This window comes from Fukomys damarensis, unplaced genomic scaffold (assembly GCF_012274545.1).
Source record: "Fukomys damarensis isolate Sample0158 unplaced genomic scaffold, DMR_v1.0_HiC HiC_scaffold_33, whole genome shotgun sequence".
Classification (NCBI taxonomy): Eukaryota; Metazoa; Chordata; class Mammalia; order Rodentia; family Bathyergidae; genus Fukomys; species Fukomys damarensis.
In genome coordinates, this window is record NW_022900945.1 from 22,210,406 (window position 1) to 22,229,195 (window position 18,790).

General features: G+C 39.5%; 1 protein-coding gene across 2 annotated transcripts; it reads right to left on the reverse strand.

Annotated features, from left to right (window-relative positions):
* Position 1: 1 nt before the first annotated feature.
* On the reverse strand, positions 2-11,367 carry LOC104870882 (guanylate-binding protein 1-like). 2 transcript variants are annotated; one of them, XM_019209384.2, is made up of 12 exons: positions 11,298-11,367; positions 11,072-11,168; positions 8,392-8,596; positions 7,904-8,031; positions 6,851-6,960; positions 6,204-6,400; positions 4,528-4,770; positions 3,402-3,682; positions 2,489-2,701; positions 1,584-1,686; positions 1,155-1,348; positions 2-159 (listed from the first exon to the last, which is right to left on the reverse strand). In XM_019209384.2, exons 3-12 carry the CDS (start codon positions 8,579-8,581, stop codon positions 43-45), a joined length of 1,776 nt encoding a protein of 591 aa, XP_019064929.1. In that variant the 5' UTR covers positions 8,582-8,596; positions 11,072-11,168; positions 11,298-11,367; the 3' UTR covers positions 2-42. The 2 variants fall into 2 exon arrangements, with proteins under 2 accessions (XP_019064929.1, XP_010634959.1); XM_010636657.3 differs by lacking the exon at positions 11,298-11,367 and having other exon boundaries at positions 11,072-11,243.
* Between the last annotated feature and the right edge of the window lie 7,423 nt (positions 11,368-18,790).

Here is an 18,790-nt window from a genome sequence, read left to right on the forward strand (position 1 = left end):
GTTTCCTTTTATGAATCTTTAATTTTGCTCTTCTTTAGGTCCTTAGCTTATGGCACATTTTTTCTTTCCCTTCTTCATTCTTGTCCTGAGATTCTCTATCTCATTGTGAAGTCTTCTGCTCTCATTCTGGAATCCCTCCCTTAGCAGTCGTTCCTGTTCCTAAAAACAAAGAAACAAACAAACAAACAAAAAAGACAGAAACTTGATAAACTATGCCACTGAATAAATTCCTATATTTGGTCTAGTTTGCATCTTCAATGATTATTTAGTATTTAATTTCCTAGTGAAATTTTCTCTATCCCTAATTTTCTTTCTCTTTTTTTTCGACCTCTAATGTTCATCATACCTATTCTTGGGCAGCTGAGCTGTACAGTTACTTCTTCTGCATGTTCTTAGCTAAGAAGTAGTTTCAATTATATTTCCTAAAATAATGATGACCCTAAATTATCAGTCAAAATATTCTCAAAATCTGATAGAATGTCTGCAACTTAGGTTAGGACATTTGATGTAAGGGCACCAGATATTATTAGCAGGGGTGGCAGAAGATAGGTTAGAAAATTAGATTCACAGACTGCCTGTACTGAATGGTGCACATAACTCACAACTAAACACAAACTGGGCCCAAGTACAAAAAGCAAATGGGAGTGACTGTCACACAAATATGAGGGGTGAGGTGTCCTCCTGCCCATTAACATCTCTTAGAGCTAAGATCAGACCAGGTGTGACTGAAAAAAAAAAAATCCCTGTAGATTCCACAGTGAAGTGAAGACATCTCAGTTATTTTACCAGCTATATGGCTGTATAAAAGTTATTTAATCTTTTTTGACCCTATGTTCTTCTCTTAAGAAATATGGATTAATTATTGCTTCATCTAGTTTTAAGATTGATATATAGATAAGACATATTTTATGATGCTTAAAATATGGAAGCTGCTAATTGAAAGATATACTACTGACGAAAGACTGAAAGTAACACAATTGCAAGCAAAGACTTAATGACCAGACATGGGCAGTGGACTAGTCAGGCAGATACAGAGGAATCAAAAAGTACAAGTAGCAGGCAAGGTCCTTTTTGTTTTGCTTGCCACATTAAATTTTTGGGATCTGGGGAAAAGGAAAAGAAAACCAAGACCTCAGGGTAGTGCAGTGGAATACCTGAAGTTTAAGAGCTATAATCCTCTCGTTCTCTGTTATCATCTTGGCCCTATCTATGTCCATCTTCTGAGTCAACTGTTTGATGTGTTCCTCATAACTCTTCTCTTTCTCCTGCATCATCTGGTCCTTTTGTCTATTCATGTCATCCAACAATTTTACTGTAGTCTGTGCGGATTCAGCTTTTGCACGTTCCACTGAAGGGAAACAGAAAGAAGAACAATGTGAATGTGAATGGGGTTCCCACGCTACCTCATTTTTCTTCACCCGTACTTGTTACTGCTGTTGGTATATGCTTTACTCAGATATGCTGTTGGGAACCGAGGCACATCTTTCTTTGTCTTTTTCTAGTTTTAGGACCCCAGATTTAGTCAAATTATTTAAACTTTTAAGAGTTTTTGAGGCCATTTAGCCTCTTGACTCACTTCTTACCTTCAATCTGCTTTTCCTTTTCTGTGAGAGTCTGGTCTGTCTGTAGAATAGCATTCATCATACCTTCCTTGGATTGCAAGTATTTCTGCAGAACCTCTTCAGCCTGAGAGACCAGAGAATGGAGAATTAACAGTAGGGAGTGACTCTGAGAATTTGTTTCTTTCTGTCTCCCACTTTATCCTCTAGGAATTGCCCCTCTTGGCTCTAATGTTGCTGGTGGCCAAGATTCCCCATCACAGAAATGGGCGCATATTCTTCAGGCTGGTCAGACAGAGCTCCCACTAAGCAATATTCCTTATGGGAGGTTAGTTGAGGAAGGAGTCTCTGTCCTTTGAAGTCTCAGGAATGAGACTGATCGAGAGTTAAGGATGCTGTGGTCTGTATGGGCTGAGTGTGCTGAAGAGTGGAAGCTGTCAGGAAGAAAGCAGATCAGAGGAGGAAGTGGAGAGGAAAAAGGCAGGGAAGTGTGGGGTTATAAGAGCAAGGAAAGACAGACAGATGAGGGCATCATTTGAAATTTGTCATTTTAAAGTAGTTTAAATCTACTAAATCATCCAGTTTTCATTTAAAAGTAGTTTGAATCTGATGAATTATCATTTTTGTTTAAGGAGAAGTCATAGGTTTTCTGTCCATTATAGTGGAAAAGTATCCAGCTATAATAATGGATAACAGTAACACTCTGTAGTTATTCTGATAATTTAATTTACAACTGAATTGTTAATTGAGTGCACTTTGATGAGTATCCAGGAAATGCCTAGTGTAATCGGCTCTGTGTAAATGTTACTGAATGAAAGTGTGACTGTTATGACGACAGCAAGGCATATCCCTGAGCAATTACTTTGGTCGTATTGGTGTTTAAAACAGCCCCAGCCGCTTCCCAGAATGCAAAGATAAATGTTAGTTACCTGTATCCCCTTCCTGGGTTCCGCATGGTACTTTTTCTTCAAGTCTTCTACCTTCTGAATAATGAGACGGTAGCCCCCTGGTTTAGAATAAACACCTTGTTTCACCTCTTCTTCTAGGGGACTGAAACTATCTTGAAGTAAAGCTGAACAACGATCTGAAGATACTTTCATATTCTGTTTATACAGGTCATCTCTTTTTTTTTCTAGCTGGGCCTTTGATATAAAGAAAGAAAAAGAGTAATGGGAAAAGATGTTAGCTTATTTCAGAATTTCTGGGAATGCTTTTTGAAAAAGAGTCTGTGACCCCCCTCGAAAACTGACAGGGGACCTCAACAGGACTATGTCCTTCCTACTGATCCTCCTTTCTACTACTGTCTCTGTCTCCTTGGAGTAGAAGTTCAGAGTAGAGATTGCTAGATTTTTATTTTTTATTTTCTGCTGGTTCTGGTGACTTAGCCAGTGCCTTGCATATATGGGCTCTACCACTGAGCTATATCTCTAGCCCAAATTGCTAGCACTATGCCACACCTCAGACGTAAACTTTCACTTTTTCAGATTGGACTGATGATTGTATATCGAACAAGTTTGGCTCAAATAAATCTGTTTCTTTGCTTTTGGCTTCAATATCAAATCAATCTGACAACATGGGCATATAATTTGATCAGAAACACTGATTACAAATTATATGCATTTAATTAAATTAAGAGGGAGATTATAACTTAATCATGAGACAAAAGTACTTCAAAACTCTGAGTCCATAATAATATGTGTTTCTTCCTATTATGATTATTCATAGGTACCTGTCACAATTTTGAAACCAAGTAATACTTTATTCTCACAATATACACACTCATTTCCTCATAGATCTTTGCCTTCAGAGATCTAAATCCATAGAAATATAAGAAAAAATTACCGCTAATTCCTTTTGAAATATTTGATCAACATCTTTGAAGGAATGTTTGATGAAGATCTCGATGGCCTCCCTCTCACAGGCCCTGTGCAGATCCAGCAGCTCCTGGAGGGTGTCTGTGGGCAGCTGCACTTTCTGGCCTATCTGCTGGTCATAGTGGGCCAAGGCCTTTTGCACTGCAGCTGAGTTCTCTATCTGGGCCAAGGTTAGGACTGCGTCCTGCATGCAGGGCAGACCCCCACTGTTGATGGCGTCAAGGTAGGTCAGCACCAGGGTCTCCAGTCCTGAATATAGACAGCAGGTGATGAGACGTGTTATAACAAGAGTGAAGAAAAACCTCTTATTCTGTGTAATTCAGCATGTCAGTTATCTTGTTTTGCTCAAGAATCACTGTTCTCAGCATCACCCTGAAATATGCTAGAAATGTAACATTTCAATCTCGATGCCAGATGTATAGCATTAGAACTTTGTCTTTGACAGGATCCCCAGGTGATATGAATGCAGGTCAAGGATCGAGAATCCTGGTTCTAAATTACATAGACTTCTGTTTATTAAATGTTTGCATGTATTTTAACCTCAAGTACCATTAGGACTGAAACCATGTCTACTCCATTTGTGCCTGTGTTGTCATCCCTGTCCACAGTGAGCCTTTGATCACTGTTTATGGAAGAAGAGATGTGATTCCAATCAAAAGGAACCACCATTTGGTTGATTAGAATAAACATTATCCAAGAGAACTTTCTTCGTGCGCTGATGCAATAGTGACTAGCCACCTGGGCACGTGAGCCCTTGAAATATAGCCATGTGATCTCCCTTTAAAATTTTCTTTCATTTAGATCATTTTACCTTTAAACTTAAATAGCCACAGTTGCCTAGTGGCTAGCATACTGCAGAATGAGGTCCAGTTTAATGAAGCAGTTTTCAGAAATAAAGCCTTTGACCCGTTTGACCTTTCTATCTTTAATTCATTAAGAAATTTGATTAATGATATCTATTATAAAGTTTGGTGTCATTTAAAATTTAACACAACAGGAGCAGTAGTTTGCAGTTATCAAGGCTGAAACAAGGTTCATTTTATTTCTTATTTTTTGTCTTATTAATAAGTGAAAATCCTGGGAAGGGTACTTACGAGGCCCATTGACCTCAATGCCTCCTGGAAGAGTTTTAATCTTGGAAGAGCTGAAGATATAAGAACAGAATTCTGTAACTTGCTGCACAAATTCAGAGTCCAGCTCATCCTCCTGCAGCATCTCCAGCTTGGCCAGCTGCTTTTGCTGAGCAGGTCTATTGAAGACAAAACATTTCTTCTCGGGGAAAAACTGCCGGATACAGAGTCGAGGCAAATTAAATTTTTTCTCTTTCTGACTGGTACCTACAGAAAGATAAAAACAGAGATTCGCCTCCTGTAAGGATTTGAATATTTTGATAAAATGCCAAATAGCATATATTTTCAGCTTTTTAGGCCAGGTAGCCTCTTACCTATGCACTCAATTGTTACTGTATTATGACAGAACCTGTAGACAATAAATAAATCAACGAGTGCAACATTCTTCCAATAGCATTTATTTTAGCAGGAGGCGGGGCTGCATCGGCCATCATTTATCTGTGGGCCGTACATTGCTAACGCTTGGACTAGAGCACTGTTTGTGTTTTTTTGTTTTTCCTTCTTTTTTTTTTTTGAGACAGGATCTTGCTATGTAGTCCAGGCTGGCCTCGAATTCATGGCAATCTTTCTACCTTAGCCTCCTGAGGGCTGTGATTACAGACATGTGCTACCACACCTGGCTTACCATTCTTTAATCTATTTCCTACATATTTGTGTCTGTTGTGTTTCATAGTCGTTGACTAAATACAGAGGCACATATCATAAGCAGGAAGATAAAATTAACCTAATCATAGCAAAAGGGAAGGTGAAAGAAGATAGAAGCATGTCTTCATCTGCTGATGAACATCTAGGTAGCTTAGCTATTGTGAATTGTACTCCTAAAAACATGAGTATGGCTTTAACTCTTTCAGGAATATACCAAGACGAGGCATTGCTGATATGAGCATCTGTGGATGGATGGGTGAAGAAAATGTGTCATGTATACACAATGGAATTTTATTTAGCCACAAGGAAGAACGAATTTGTGTCATTTGCAGGGAAATGATGGCTCTTGAGACTCTTATATTAGGTGAAATAAGCCAGAAACAGAAAGTTAAATATCACATGGCTTCTATAATATGAGAAATCCAAAATATACTAAATTAAAGAATAAAATAGCTTGATGGGGGGATGGGGTAAAATAAAATGTATTAAAAAAATGAAATGAGAAAAAAGAATAAAATAGGGTTGGGGATTTAGCTCAGTGATTCTGCCGTCTGTCTCACAAATGCAGCGTCCCGAGTTCAATCCCTGATACCAAAAAATAAAATAAAGGAGAGATGACAGGAAATAAGGAGGTAGACTTTTTGGGGGGTGGGGAAAGAAATCAAGGGAAGGGTTGAAAGGGGCATTTGTGTGGGAGAAGAGATCTAAAATGAATATATGTATCTATCCATCTCTATATATAGAGATGGATAGATATAGCTACGCAAAAAATACATATAACCAACATACCAATAAAAAATAAACATTCCTCAAACAGGAAAGAAGATATTTTTAAATGAAATCTATCAATTCAGATACTAAACATTAATTTTTGAGAGCAGCTAAGTGGAAGCAATAGAAAATTGTTAATGCAAAAAAAGTACAAGTAAAAAAGTAAAAAGTAACAATTTTTAGTGCTTTGACAGCTCCTTTCATGAATTATACATCCCCGCTACCTGGCTTTAGCTTCAGGGAATTCTCCAGGTAGGCATCTGCGGAGATGGTCTGTCCGTCTAGCTCCAGTTCCAGGCAGAAATCTCTCAGTGTCCACACAAAGTCTGGGAAGAAGCTCACAAAATCAGCTGAATCCTCAACCTCGTCCGTATCAGGTGAGGATTTTGCTCTGATCAGATCTGTCAGCTCTGTGACATAGCTGAGGAGCTAAGGAAAACTGGACAAAATAACAGGACTCGTCCTCCGGGCCATGTTTGTTCAGCAAATTCCCAAACCCTCATTTGACTTTGCTCTTAACACAAATGTCACTTTTTTTTTTTTTTTTGGAGACAGGGTCTCGCTATGTAGTTGAGACTGACCTGGAACTCACTATGTAGCCCAGGTTGGTCTTGAACTCACAGAGATCCTCCTGCCTCAGCCTCCTGAGTGCTGGGATTACAGGTATGTGCCACCATGCCCCGCCAATAAATGTCCCTTCTTTTGTAGATACATGACTCTTTCCTAACAGCATACATACTCTTTCCTATAAGTTACTGTTCATGTGTTCTGTTTTTGAGCTGGCTTCACCAGGATCCAGAGTTGGGTGGCTGGTTTACTAACACAGTTCTCTTGTCTGCTTTCCTGGTGTTCTGGACCACAAAAAAGATACTGCAGTCGGTCCATTGCCTCTTTATCAATGATTCCCATGCTGTTGTACACAAAGGTGCTGCTCAGAAGTAAAGCCAGGGCAAAGATCCAAGAGTCGTTCTGGGGGTCAGTCTGGAAGCCAGGACACATTTGGGTCAGGAGTAGTTTTCATTCTTATGTCACTTTAAAAATTAGCAGTGGTAAAATTATGCTCACATAATGATAGATTTCTAGACTAATTATGTAGAAAAGGGACCCAGTTCCAAACAAAAATGTCTGTAGGAACTGAATGTTAAGTGTTTTTTTCCCATTAAGTTTATTAGTGCATTTAAAGCAACGATACAGTTACATTTACCATTGGAATCTTGTACCTTTACATGATATGTCTTGGTTCTCAGTTTTCCCCATACCCCTGCCCCTTCTTCATCCCCTCCCCTCTTCCCTAGTTACAAAGACTGTTTCCATTTTTTCCTTTTCTCACATTTTTTTCTTTTCCCTTATTTCCTTTCTCCTCCCCTTCCCTCATCCCCTTTAATCATTTTCTTCCTATTTCACAGTATTTTCACACACCATTTGATTAGTGTTTAGTTTACACTGATCCTCACTGGGCTCTCTTACAATTATTGACAACTGAAAAAACAGTCAAGGTTGTGGAAATTCTAAGGTCTTAAAGAAAAATTAAATTTAAAAAATTCTCTGTCTCTCTCTTTTTCTCTTTTTAACAGTAAAATTTACTTAGAAAAGATTTAGAGCTGGGTTTCGTGGTCTGTGCTTGTAATTACACCCACATAAGATGCTGAGGCAGAAGGTTGCAAGTTCAAGGCCAGCCTACATAATGTATAAAGACCCTGCTTTTAAAAATAGAAAAAGGCAGGGGCCTAGGTTGGTAAGTCAGTGATAGAGTGCCCAACGTTTAAATTTCCAGTGTTGATCTTAGGTTGCTAAACTTAGTCTCATGTAAGAAAAAAATGAAAATATATGATATGAGTAAGTGCAAATTCTCAGTGAAAACTGTGTGCTTCAGAGACTATTCAAAGATAAGGCACTACTCCGCAACGGAATCCTCAGTACTTACTTTTGCAACATCTCCCAGGCCCTCGGTGTCAAGCAGAACGAGAGTCTGATTTGGCTTCCTGGGATGCGGCACACACCACATCCAGATTCCTTTGGTGTGAGCCTGCACCGTGGAGCCCAGTGAGAAGCCTGTAAAACACAGGTGAGATAATATGTGTGAGTTTTATTTATTTTTTACTTTTTGGTACTGGGGATTGAATTGGGACCTTGAGCTTGCAAGAAAATGTCTAATTTTTTTTTTGTTTTGTTCTGTTATGGGGAATTGAACTCAGGAACCTGTGCTTGCCAGGCAGGAGGTGGCACCACTGAGCTAAATCCCTGGCCCCAGATGATATCTAAGTTTTAATTGCAGGTGTATCTGAAATTGAGATAAAAGCATAATCACTGTTAGGAGTGAGTACTGAAATTGCAGCAAGTATCAATCTCAATTATGATCAGAAGTGTGTGGGTGGACAGAGGGCTCAGCAGGGCTTTGCTGGCGGCACTCACCCTTTTCCTTCCCAGCCAGCTTGTTCATCAGGTAGGATTTGCCTGTGCGGTAGAGGCCCACGATAGCCACCACCACGACGGGCTGGGGGAGGGCAGACAGGATCCTCAGAGCTTCCTGATTCACTGTCAGCTGTTCTTCCACGTTCTCGATGAGGCACACTGGGCCTGGCATGTGGGTCTCCGAGGCCATGTCCAGTGCTCTGGTCTGCAAGGGCAGAGGTGCAGTGAGTCAGAATCTCTAGTCTCTTGCACTCAAGGTGATTCATAAAATAGCCCAGCATGAACAAAATGTTTTGTGTGCATCAACAAAATACATGAGGGAAAACTCATATCATATTAGGAATTTTTGAAAAGATTATTAAAGTAGTTCATTTAAAAAGTTAATATGACAGATATGACATCAATATTCCACTGCTCTCAAAGCCTAAACCTTCCAGTTAAATTATTGTGAAAAAAATTCCTTTTGGATTCTGGTTAAAAAATTTACACAACTAGAATTAGTGGCTCCATTTGACCCAGTTATCCCTCCGCTGGGTATCTTTCCAAAACAATTTAAAAAATCATACCACAGTGATATATGTGCACCCATGTTTGTAGTGGCACAGTTCGTAATAGCTAAAACTTGGAAACAACCCAAATGCCCACCAACTGGAGATGTGGTATTTCTATGAAATGGAGTACTGCTCAGCCATAAAGAAGGAGAAACTAGAAACATTTATAGGTAAATGGATGCACATTGAGGCTATACACTTAAGTGAAATAAATAGGACACACTTAGTAAATACTGAATAGTTTCTCCGAAAAACTAAAAGTGTAAATAAAGATCAAATAGTATAATTGCGAGTGTGAACTAGGCAGAAAATGGCTAAAGGGGAAGTGGGAAGGGGAAGGGAAAGGAAATACGGGGAAAGAAAACATATGAAAAAAATGGAAACAAAGTCTTTGTAAATAAGGAAGGGTGAAGGGGGTGAAGGGAGGGCAGGGGCGTGCGGGAAAAAAACAAGAACCAATACATATTATGCAAAGGTACAAGATCCCAATGATAAAAGTGACGATTGTTTGCTTTAAATGTACCAATGCACTTAATGGAAAAAATTTACACAAGACATGAAATGGAAAACAGAATAGGATTTAGAGAATTTCTTTTTCATCCTGAGTCTATGTAAGAAATTGAACAAATATATACTCGTTAATTAATTCTTATAATGAATAAAGACCCTCACGAATAAATGGTTCACTGCTTGATGTATGCCCTTTGGACAGTTTCCAGGGGTTTTAAAACGTGCTCCTTCTTCCTACTCCAGCAGCTGTGCTCGTTTCACTGTAAGGAAGAGCCACAGAATTTCTTACGCTGCCTTCCCAGAAGGGAAACAAATAGCAATTACTTCTGAAAATTTTATGAAAATACCTGCTCCTGGGTGTGCGTAAGTAGGGACTCTTGCAGGACTTGGAGGGACACGGGCAAGGGCAGTGCCTGACCCTGGGGCTACCTGAGCATCACAGTGAGAGAGTGTGAACTCAGTGAGGTGTGAGTGCACAGTGGAGAGCTCTGGACCATGCTAAAAATGACAATGAAATAAGGATTAGGAAGTCAGGAAGCAGATCGAGTTGGCTAGTTAAGGAGTTGTTCAAAGAAAATATATTTTCTGCAGTATACTTTTAGGTTTCTGCTTTTGTGGCCCGTACTAGGAAAGGGAGGAACAGAAGGAGTGGAGGAGGTGGATAAAACGGCACTGACAACAGGAGAATTTAGACAAGAGGTGACGAATGAGGCCAGAGCCCACCCAGGAATTCAGGGGAGGAGCTTCTCAAATGTAGGAAAATTTCTCTGCGGTCGTGTGGATGCCTCCGCAGACAAGGAAACCACACTTTGCGCTTACTGGAGATTCTATTAGAGGAAGCTCTGTAATAAAGTACAGGGCTCCGATTTTGCTGGTGAGACGTAAGCAGTGAGTTTGCCCTAAGAGGTCAGTGAGTTGGGCGGGGGACGTAGCTCCGCGGTGCCGCCCGCTGCCTCGCAAACGCAATGTCCTGCCTGAGTTCAATGCCCAGCACACACACACACACACACACACACACACACACACACACACACACACACGAAAAAGAAAAAGAAAATGAAAAAAGAAATGAGTCAAATGAGCCTGCGTCTTTTCAGACGAAAGAAATCCAGTTTGAAACCGAGTCCAGATGCATAACTAGGAAGTAAGTTGCTTTCATCATCTTCACTTTTCCACCTCCGTGTCATTTCTGTATTTTCCTCTTCTGTAGACAGCCCGAGCCCACGGGCAGCCCTGTCGCTTCCTTAGCTGCAGGAGGAGCAGCTCTGAGCAAACCCATCAATCACCTTGAATTTAATTGTGTCCCCAGTCAACACAGACAAAGTTAACGAAAAGGACGGCAAGCTCAGTTCAGACCCCTGTGGGCTGGTGCCTAACTCCAGACAAGCCCAGCAGTGGCCCTAAGGGAGCTGTTGCTCCGATAGAATCTGTATTCCGTCTGACCAAATGTCCCATCTCAGGCTCAGATGCAGTCTTTCAACATTGTGGTGGTTTTTAAGAAGAATTTTTAAAAGTAACTGCATTTTCAAACCTCTTTACCCCAGGCTTAGAGTTCACTTATACCTGAGCAGAGTCCTTCAAAGCTGTAGAGGCTGCTGGGAGGGAAGCCAGCGTCTTACCTGCTCTTCCACTGGTGTAGGTAGACTGACTTCCAACTTCTTAGCCTCTCACTTGGTGGCTGAGCTTTTATTGCTTCCTCCAACTCTGTAAAACTTTCTGAAAAAAAAATTTTTTTTTGAGCCAGGAAATAGGGATAAACACAAGAACCAGGGTAAGAGATTTAGATACACAGCCAGGAAAGGGCGTTCCTGGCCCATTGCCAACTTATTTGCATGGATCGCATACCCTAAATCTCATAGTAAGCCCTTTCCCGTAATTTCATAAAAACATAAGCACAGACAGGCTTTGTCAGCTGTCTCAAATCATAGCGCTGTGAGTAAAGCAAATCTAAGCAACCTTCCCCTCCCCTTCTCCTTTCCTCCTCCTCCTCTTCCTTCTTTCTATAGTACTGAGGATTAGACCTAGCACCTTTGTACTGAGCTACATCCCAAAACCCTGTTTAATTTTTAAAATTAATTTTATTGGTGCCTTTTAGATATAGTGATCACATTCATCATAGGGAGTTTGTAACAGTATATGATATGTTTTGATTCTTCTTTTTCCCCCAATCGCTGCCTCTCCTTTCACCACCCCCCATTATCTACGAAAGCTTGGTTTCTATTTTTTCTTCTGTTCTCTTTTTTCCTTTCTTCCTTTCCCTTTCCCTTCTCCCTGTTCCCTTTCCCATTGTGAACATTTTCTTCCTATTTCACAATATTTAATTATACATTTTAGTCCTTATTTACCTTTTGGTTTCTCACACTAGAGAAACAATGCAATATCTAAACATATTCAATTAATTTTGCTTCAGAGTATGTTGTCAAGATGCATGCATTTATCTACAAATGTCTAAAGCTTATCCTTCTTTACGGCAGAGTAGTACTCCATTGTATTTGAAAAACACATCTTTTTTGTCCATTCATTGGTTGATGGGCATTTAGGCTGTTTCCAAGATTTACTATGACAAACTATACTGCTATAAACATGGGTAGATGGACCCAAAAGATACATAAACAATGAAACATTTCTTCCAGAAGATCCATTACAGCTCTGGAATGAACGGCAAGTCTAGCACTTGTGTCAGGACCGAGCCATTTCACTAAAGCTCCACTGCAGGTGGCTCACACTTCCTTCATCTTCAATCAGGGATATGATACTGCACTGGAGTGCGAGGCCACCAGTGTCTCTTGCCCTTCCAATTCCAAGTGTAAGAGACTAAATTCCTGGTGAGTGGACCAGGTCAAGTGTTCTCAGCCCAGACCCAGCCCCACTCACAGTGCTCAGGTGCCAGCCAAGGCATGGTGGGCTGAGAACGCCTGGCCTGACCAGTTCATCAGGTTCCCTTCTCCCCTGCAGTTTTCATGATGACAGAGGCAGGTGGGGAAGACCAGCAGCAGCCACCCTTACCCAGTGGAAGGGCCAGTTGCACAGAGATTTTTTTTTCTAGGGAAGAAGGCAGTGCCAAGACAGCACAGAGCTCCAAAGCTTTCCCAAAGGGTCAGGGCAGGCTTTAGCTGCTGTACTTAAAGACTTGAAGAAAATGTATTATTTGTAGATCTACTTCATAAGAAATACTAGTTAGAAGACTTTCAGGCAGAAAGCAAATTACCCTGGATGGTAATGCAAATCCATACAGAAAAGCAAAGCTTACTATTAGAGGGATTATGTAAGTAAAAAAGACAACATAAATGTATATTTTTACTCACTCCTCAGAACTGATTTAAAAAACACATGTATTGTATATGTATTGTGATTGTAATTTTATTGCAGGGTATGTAACAGGTGCAATGTAATATATTTAACAGCATAGGTGGGAGCAGAGCTGTGTTGGAATAGATGACACCAGATGTCACCCTGAACCCATGGGAATACATATAAAGAACCAGAGACTGACTGCGGAAGTCTTGTAATTAATTTCATTTCAACTCTCTTGAAAAATTTCTGGCACACAATACTGAGTTTTTTGAAGTTTTAAAATTTTTATTAGTAGATGTTTGCAGTACATGATGATTACACTCCTTGTGGGAAGTTGGTACTTGTACATAACACGTCTTAATTCTGTTTCATTCCTTCCCCCTTCCCTCCTTTCCCCTTGCTCCATCTCTTGAATCTTCCATTTTGCAAAAGATATATTTCTCTGTATTTTATCATCTTTTATTTTGCTCTATAATTTATTTGCATTTGGGTTTCCATATAAGATAAATCATATGATATTTAAGCTACATGTTCGATTTATTTCACTTAACATTATGTTTTAAAGTGCATCAATTTTCCTACAAATGACTCAAGTTTATCCTTCTGCATGGTAGAGTAGTACTCCATTATGTCTAAATACCACATTTTCTTTATCCATTTATTTGTTAATGGGCATAGATTCTTCTTCCAAGAGTTTGCAATTGTAAATTGTCCTGCTATACACGTGGGTATGGATGCATGACTGCAATATTATGTCTTTAAGTCTTTCAGGAAGATACCCAGGAAGGGTTGAATGGATCTTGATGTCTAAGTATAAAGTTAGTTAAAATGAGGTGACCATTTTCCTGTTCACATACCATTTCCGTTAGGGGAGAGGTCATACTTACTGTAAAAAGTAGTGTCAGGAAACTAAAACAGAGACTGGCATGGTTATAAACAAACGTGACACACAGATCTTTAAGAAACAAGACTCGGATGAGTTTTTTTTTTTTTTTTTTTTTTTACATTCAAAGTCCAAGATGCTAGGAAACTACCAGACCAAGATAAGATGCTCATAGTCCCTGTTGGGGAACTGGTCATTGCTCGGGACTAATGAACCATTCTGGCACCCACTCTCCTGTGACAGTACAAGCCTTCAGTAAGTATTCACTGATTGAGTGAATCAAAGCCATGGCAGTGAACATATGGCTTAAAGATTATGCTCTTTTGAAAGATTTTTGAGACATATAATGAAATTTGCTTTAGGAGATATTTGCTGTCTCTCCTCCGCCTCTCAGTGTTCACTGGGCTTTTCAGCCTCCCTTCACCGCTCCACCGAGACTGGCAGCAGTGACACACATTAATAGGCAAGTTTTGATTCCTCTTGGGAAAGATCACGTATTTACGCTGTCGTTTTCACCCCATTTACATCTCAATACTTGGCTACATTGAGACAAAGAAGCCCTAGTGTGTGTGATAGGTAAAATGCCTGTGGTATTTTTTACTATTGGCAGCAGTGTGTTACATTACAACTGTTACTAATGAATTTTTCTTCTGCATGTGCTTGTGATATAGGTGTCATTATTTGCATTATTTCTGGAACAGTATGTACAGTTTAAAAATGTGTAATGTATGTTTCATAGCTGCCTGTTACTTGGTTGTCCTGATAGTAAGTTGATTTGCAGTTTCCTGAAAGAAGTGTGCTGCAAGAAATTCAGGTTAGGTTCCTTCATGGCTCTATGTTTTCCAAAGTGGACCGAAATTTTTTGCTAATGTATGTCTCCTTTTATAATCCTTAAATTTCATTTCTGAGTAATCTTGCAGTAAATGAGAACTCTCAGGCCTTCTCTATTTTCACTCCCAAATGAGGGGTTGTTGGTGTCTATTCAGGCTGGTTGAAACTAGCTTCCTTTTGTATGGAAAGTGAAAGCATGGTGAGCTCTTGGTTTCTTGGAAACCTGTGATGTTAGAGAAACAGAACCTTTCCTAGCACAATGAATCAGCAGGAGGCTTGGTTCTGTTTATGGTTCAGGAAGCTAAAAAGCTTTCTGAGGATTTTGCTTTTCAAAGCGGGCATGCGGAAGCTACAGTTCCTCCCTTTCCTGTTAACTAAATTTGTAGTCTATGGAAACTTTGGAACACTCCATCAGGTAGTCCCAAGTCAGGTGATTCATTATTTAGTATATGTGTTTTGTGGTTTCAAAGATTGTTACAGATATTAGCATTCCAATGAATTCCCTGTGTGGCTTTCTGTTCTTTTCTCCTCTTAAATTCTTTTATTGGTACATTTTAGGTGTACAGTACCTTTACATTCATCATTGGGAATTTGAACCTTTACATGATGTATCATTGTTCTTATATTTTCCCTATTCCCCTGCCTTCCCTTCAACTCCTCCACACCGCCCTATTTGCAAAGGCTTTATTTCCATTTATTTCTTATCTCTTATTTTTTCCTTTGCTCGACCCCTCCCATTTCCCCTACCCCTTTGGACCTTTTCTTCCTATTTCACATTATCAGTTACTCATTTTAATTCTTATTTACACTTTCAGTTTCTCATACCAGAGAAACTATTCAGTATTTACATGTGTCCTATTTATTTCACTTGAGTATGCCCTCAGTGTGTATCCATTTAGCTATAAATGTCTCTAATTTCTAATTTTTTTTATTGGTACATTTTAGGTGTACAACACAGTTACATTCATCATTGGGATCTTGGACCTTTACGTGACATATCCTGGTTCTTATTTTTTCCCCATTCCCTTGCCCTCCCTTCACCCCCTCCACCATTCCCTATTTACAAAGACTTTGTTTCCATTATTTTCCTCTTCTCATATTTTTTTCTTTTCCCTTCTAACCTTTCCCGTATCCCTCCCACTTCCCTTACTCACACCTTTAGACCTTTTCTATTACACGATATCAATTATACATTTTGATCCTTTCTAATTTCTCATTCTTTGTGGCTGAGTAGTATTTCATTTTATTAGAAAAACCCACATCTTCTTTATCCAGTCTCCAACTGTTGGGCACCTGGGCTGTTTCCAAGATGCAGCTATTACAAACTGTGCCACTATAAACATGAGTGCACATATACCACTGTGGTATGATTCTTTTAATTCTTTTGGGAAGATAACCATTAGTGGAATATCTGGGTCAAATGGGACCTCTAATCCTAATTTTTTGAGGTATCTCCATATTGATTTCCACAGTGCTTGTATCAGTCTGCACTCCCACCAACAATTCTCCTGCAGTGCAGAAGCTTTTTAAAAAGATGAGATCCCAGTTGATTCTTTCTGCCGGTTCCTGTGCTACTCAGGATTTGTTCAGAAAGTCTTTTCCTATGCCAATGTCTTCAAGACTTCTACCTACCTTATTTTCCAGCAAGTTTAGTGTTTCTGTTTTAATATTCAGATCTTTAATCCACTTTGCTTTAAGTTTAGTGCATAGAGGTAGATATGGGTCTAGTTTTAATCTTTGGCAGGTTGAAATCCAGTTTTCCAATACCATTTATTAAATAGGCCATCTTTTCCTCCGGTGAGGATGGTTGGCTCCTTTGTCAAAGATGAAGTTGCTCTTTGCAGTTGTTTCTGCATCTCCTAATCCGTTTCTTTTTTATTTTTTTTTGTGTTGGTCATTAAATTTAAGACCTTAGCACTGAGCTACATCCCCAGCCTTCACCCAGCCTTTGAAACAAGGTTTTGCTAAATTGCCCAGGCTGTTCCTCAAACTTTCAGTCCTTCCCAGAGAACTGGATTTAAGGTGTGCAGTACCACTCCTGCTTGGGATGTCTTTAGAATAATAATAATTTGGTTTTTGTATAAAGAACTCCATGTAGATGCTCCAGAACACAAAGCAGTGGCGACCTACTCACTCCTGTGGGAATCACTGAATCCCATTACTTTAGATAGGTAAGTCAGTTAGATAGCTTGTAGGCAGTTAGACAGAGCCCCCCTCAAGGCACCAGCCCTCAAGGCCCCGGTCCTCAAGGTGCCAACCCTCCAGGAGCCAACACATCAAGGAGCCAAGGTGGAGAACAATTGAGGCATATTTAATGGTTAGCGTTATAAAAAGAAGAGGCACTTCTTGTGCTAGAGATGGCAGTGATTGACATTCTCAGTGGGAAACTCCTTCTATGTGACTTGTTTTCCCATTTGATCCCCATTTAATCAATATTACTTGGGTAATTCTACTTCTAATCTTATTGGTTGGTCATGGTTTTGTCCCACCTCATGCCCACCTTATAATTTTCCACTGGGTCTTATAGTTTTGTCCCACTTTGAACCTGCCTCACCTCATGGATTTGCTGTATAAAACATCTTTGAAAAGTGGGGTGTGTGGGAAACCCACTTTCTGGTCCCCCTTCTGTCTCTCTTAGGCAGAAGCTTTCTTTCTCTCAATAAACTTTCCTACTCTTAACCTCTTTTATTCCTAGAATTCATCCTTTCTTTTCCATTGTGAAAATGTTCTCCAAAACATCCTTTATTTTTTAAAAAATTAATTTCATTGATACATTTTAGGTATACAATATAATGACATTCATCACTGGAGATTTGTAACTTTACATAATATATCTTGATTGTAAATTTTCCCCATTCCCCTGCCCTCCCTTCAACCCCTCCACCCCTATTTACAAAGACTTTGTTTACATTTTATCATTTTCTCATGTTAATTCCATTCTCTTCTTTCCTTTCCCTTACCTCATTATTTGATTTTAGAGGACACAAAGTCCCATTTTGGATATGTGGTAGGCTTGGGAGTTACATCTATTCCCCCTATGTCACCATCTAGAATGGAGGCAAGACACGAACGAGTGCAAGAAAGACAAAGCACAATGTGTGTGTATATATGTGTGTGTGTGTGTGTACGTGTGTGTGTGTGCATGTGTAGGGCACATGCCTGGTGTGCACAGCACTGTGCTAGTGCTGAGTGTGAGGACTCACAGACACAGTCCCTGCCCTGACACTGATGTAGAGGGAAGAGATGTAACCCCCAAATCTGCTGGATATCTGAAAAGGGAATTCGTATTCTCTAAAATCAAAGAATGAATTCTAGGAACAATGGAGGTTAAGAACAGGAAAATTTAGGCTGGCCATGGTGGCGCACGCCTGTAATCCCAGCACATTGGGCAGGCCCGGTCTAACTGCCTACAAGATATCTAATTAACTTAACTATATACAATAACATGACTTTGGGGAGTGAGATCAGCCTGCATCCTTGAAATGAAAGCAAAGACCTGGAGGCGAGAGGAAGGGAGGAAGAAGATTATGGAAATGGAGCCAAGATCCCAAAGGACATTTGAAAATTTTTTCTCATTGAGTTTATTGGTACATTTTAGGGATACAGTACAGTTACATTCATCATGGGGATTTGTACCTTTAAATGACAGGTCTTGGTTCTCATTTTTTCCCCTTATCCCTGCCCCCTCCTTCACCCCTCCTACTCTCCCCATTTACAAACACTTTATTTCAATTTTTTCATGTTTTTTTTTGATATTTGAAAATTTTAGCAAGTGAGGAATTTAGTTTACTGTCGGTTATATGAAATGCATTTACTATGAAAAGAAAAAAATGTAAGAAAAGTAAAAAGTGGAAGCAAAGTCTTTTGTAAATAGGGGAGGATAAAGGGGTGAAGGGAGGGCACGGGAATGGGGAAAAAATAAGAACAAATATATGTCATGTAAAGATACAACATCCCAATGATGAATGTAACTGTATTGTATACCTAAAATGTACCAATAAACTTAATGAAAAACAAAACAAATCATGGTCCAGTGGTTGTTCTGGTTTATATTTAAATGTTTGAAGCCATTTGTTCTGTTTTTTTTTTATTCTAGTAAACTGAGAACCACATGATATATATGTAACTCATGTACTTTTTTCAGGCTGCAGTGAGTTTTTTCCCCTCCACAATATGTTATTTTGGCCCCTAAGACAAACTCATTTCTCTGAGTGAAAACTAGGGTCACTTTGTGATGTTTCACCACAATTGAGAATAGTGTGCAAATATAAATGACTATACAGATTGTTTCTATATTCATTCACAACCTTTTTTTTTTTTTTTTTTTTTT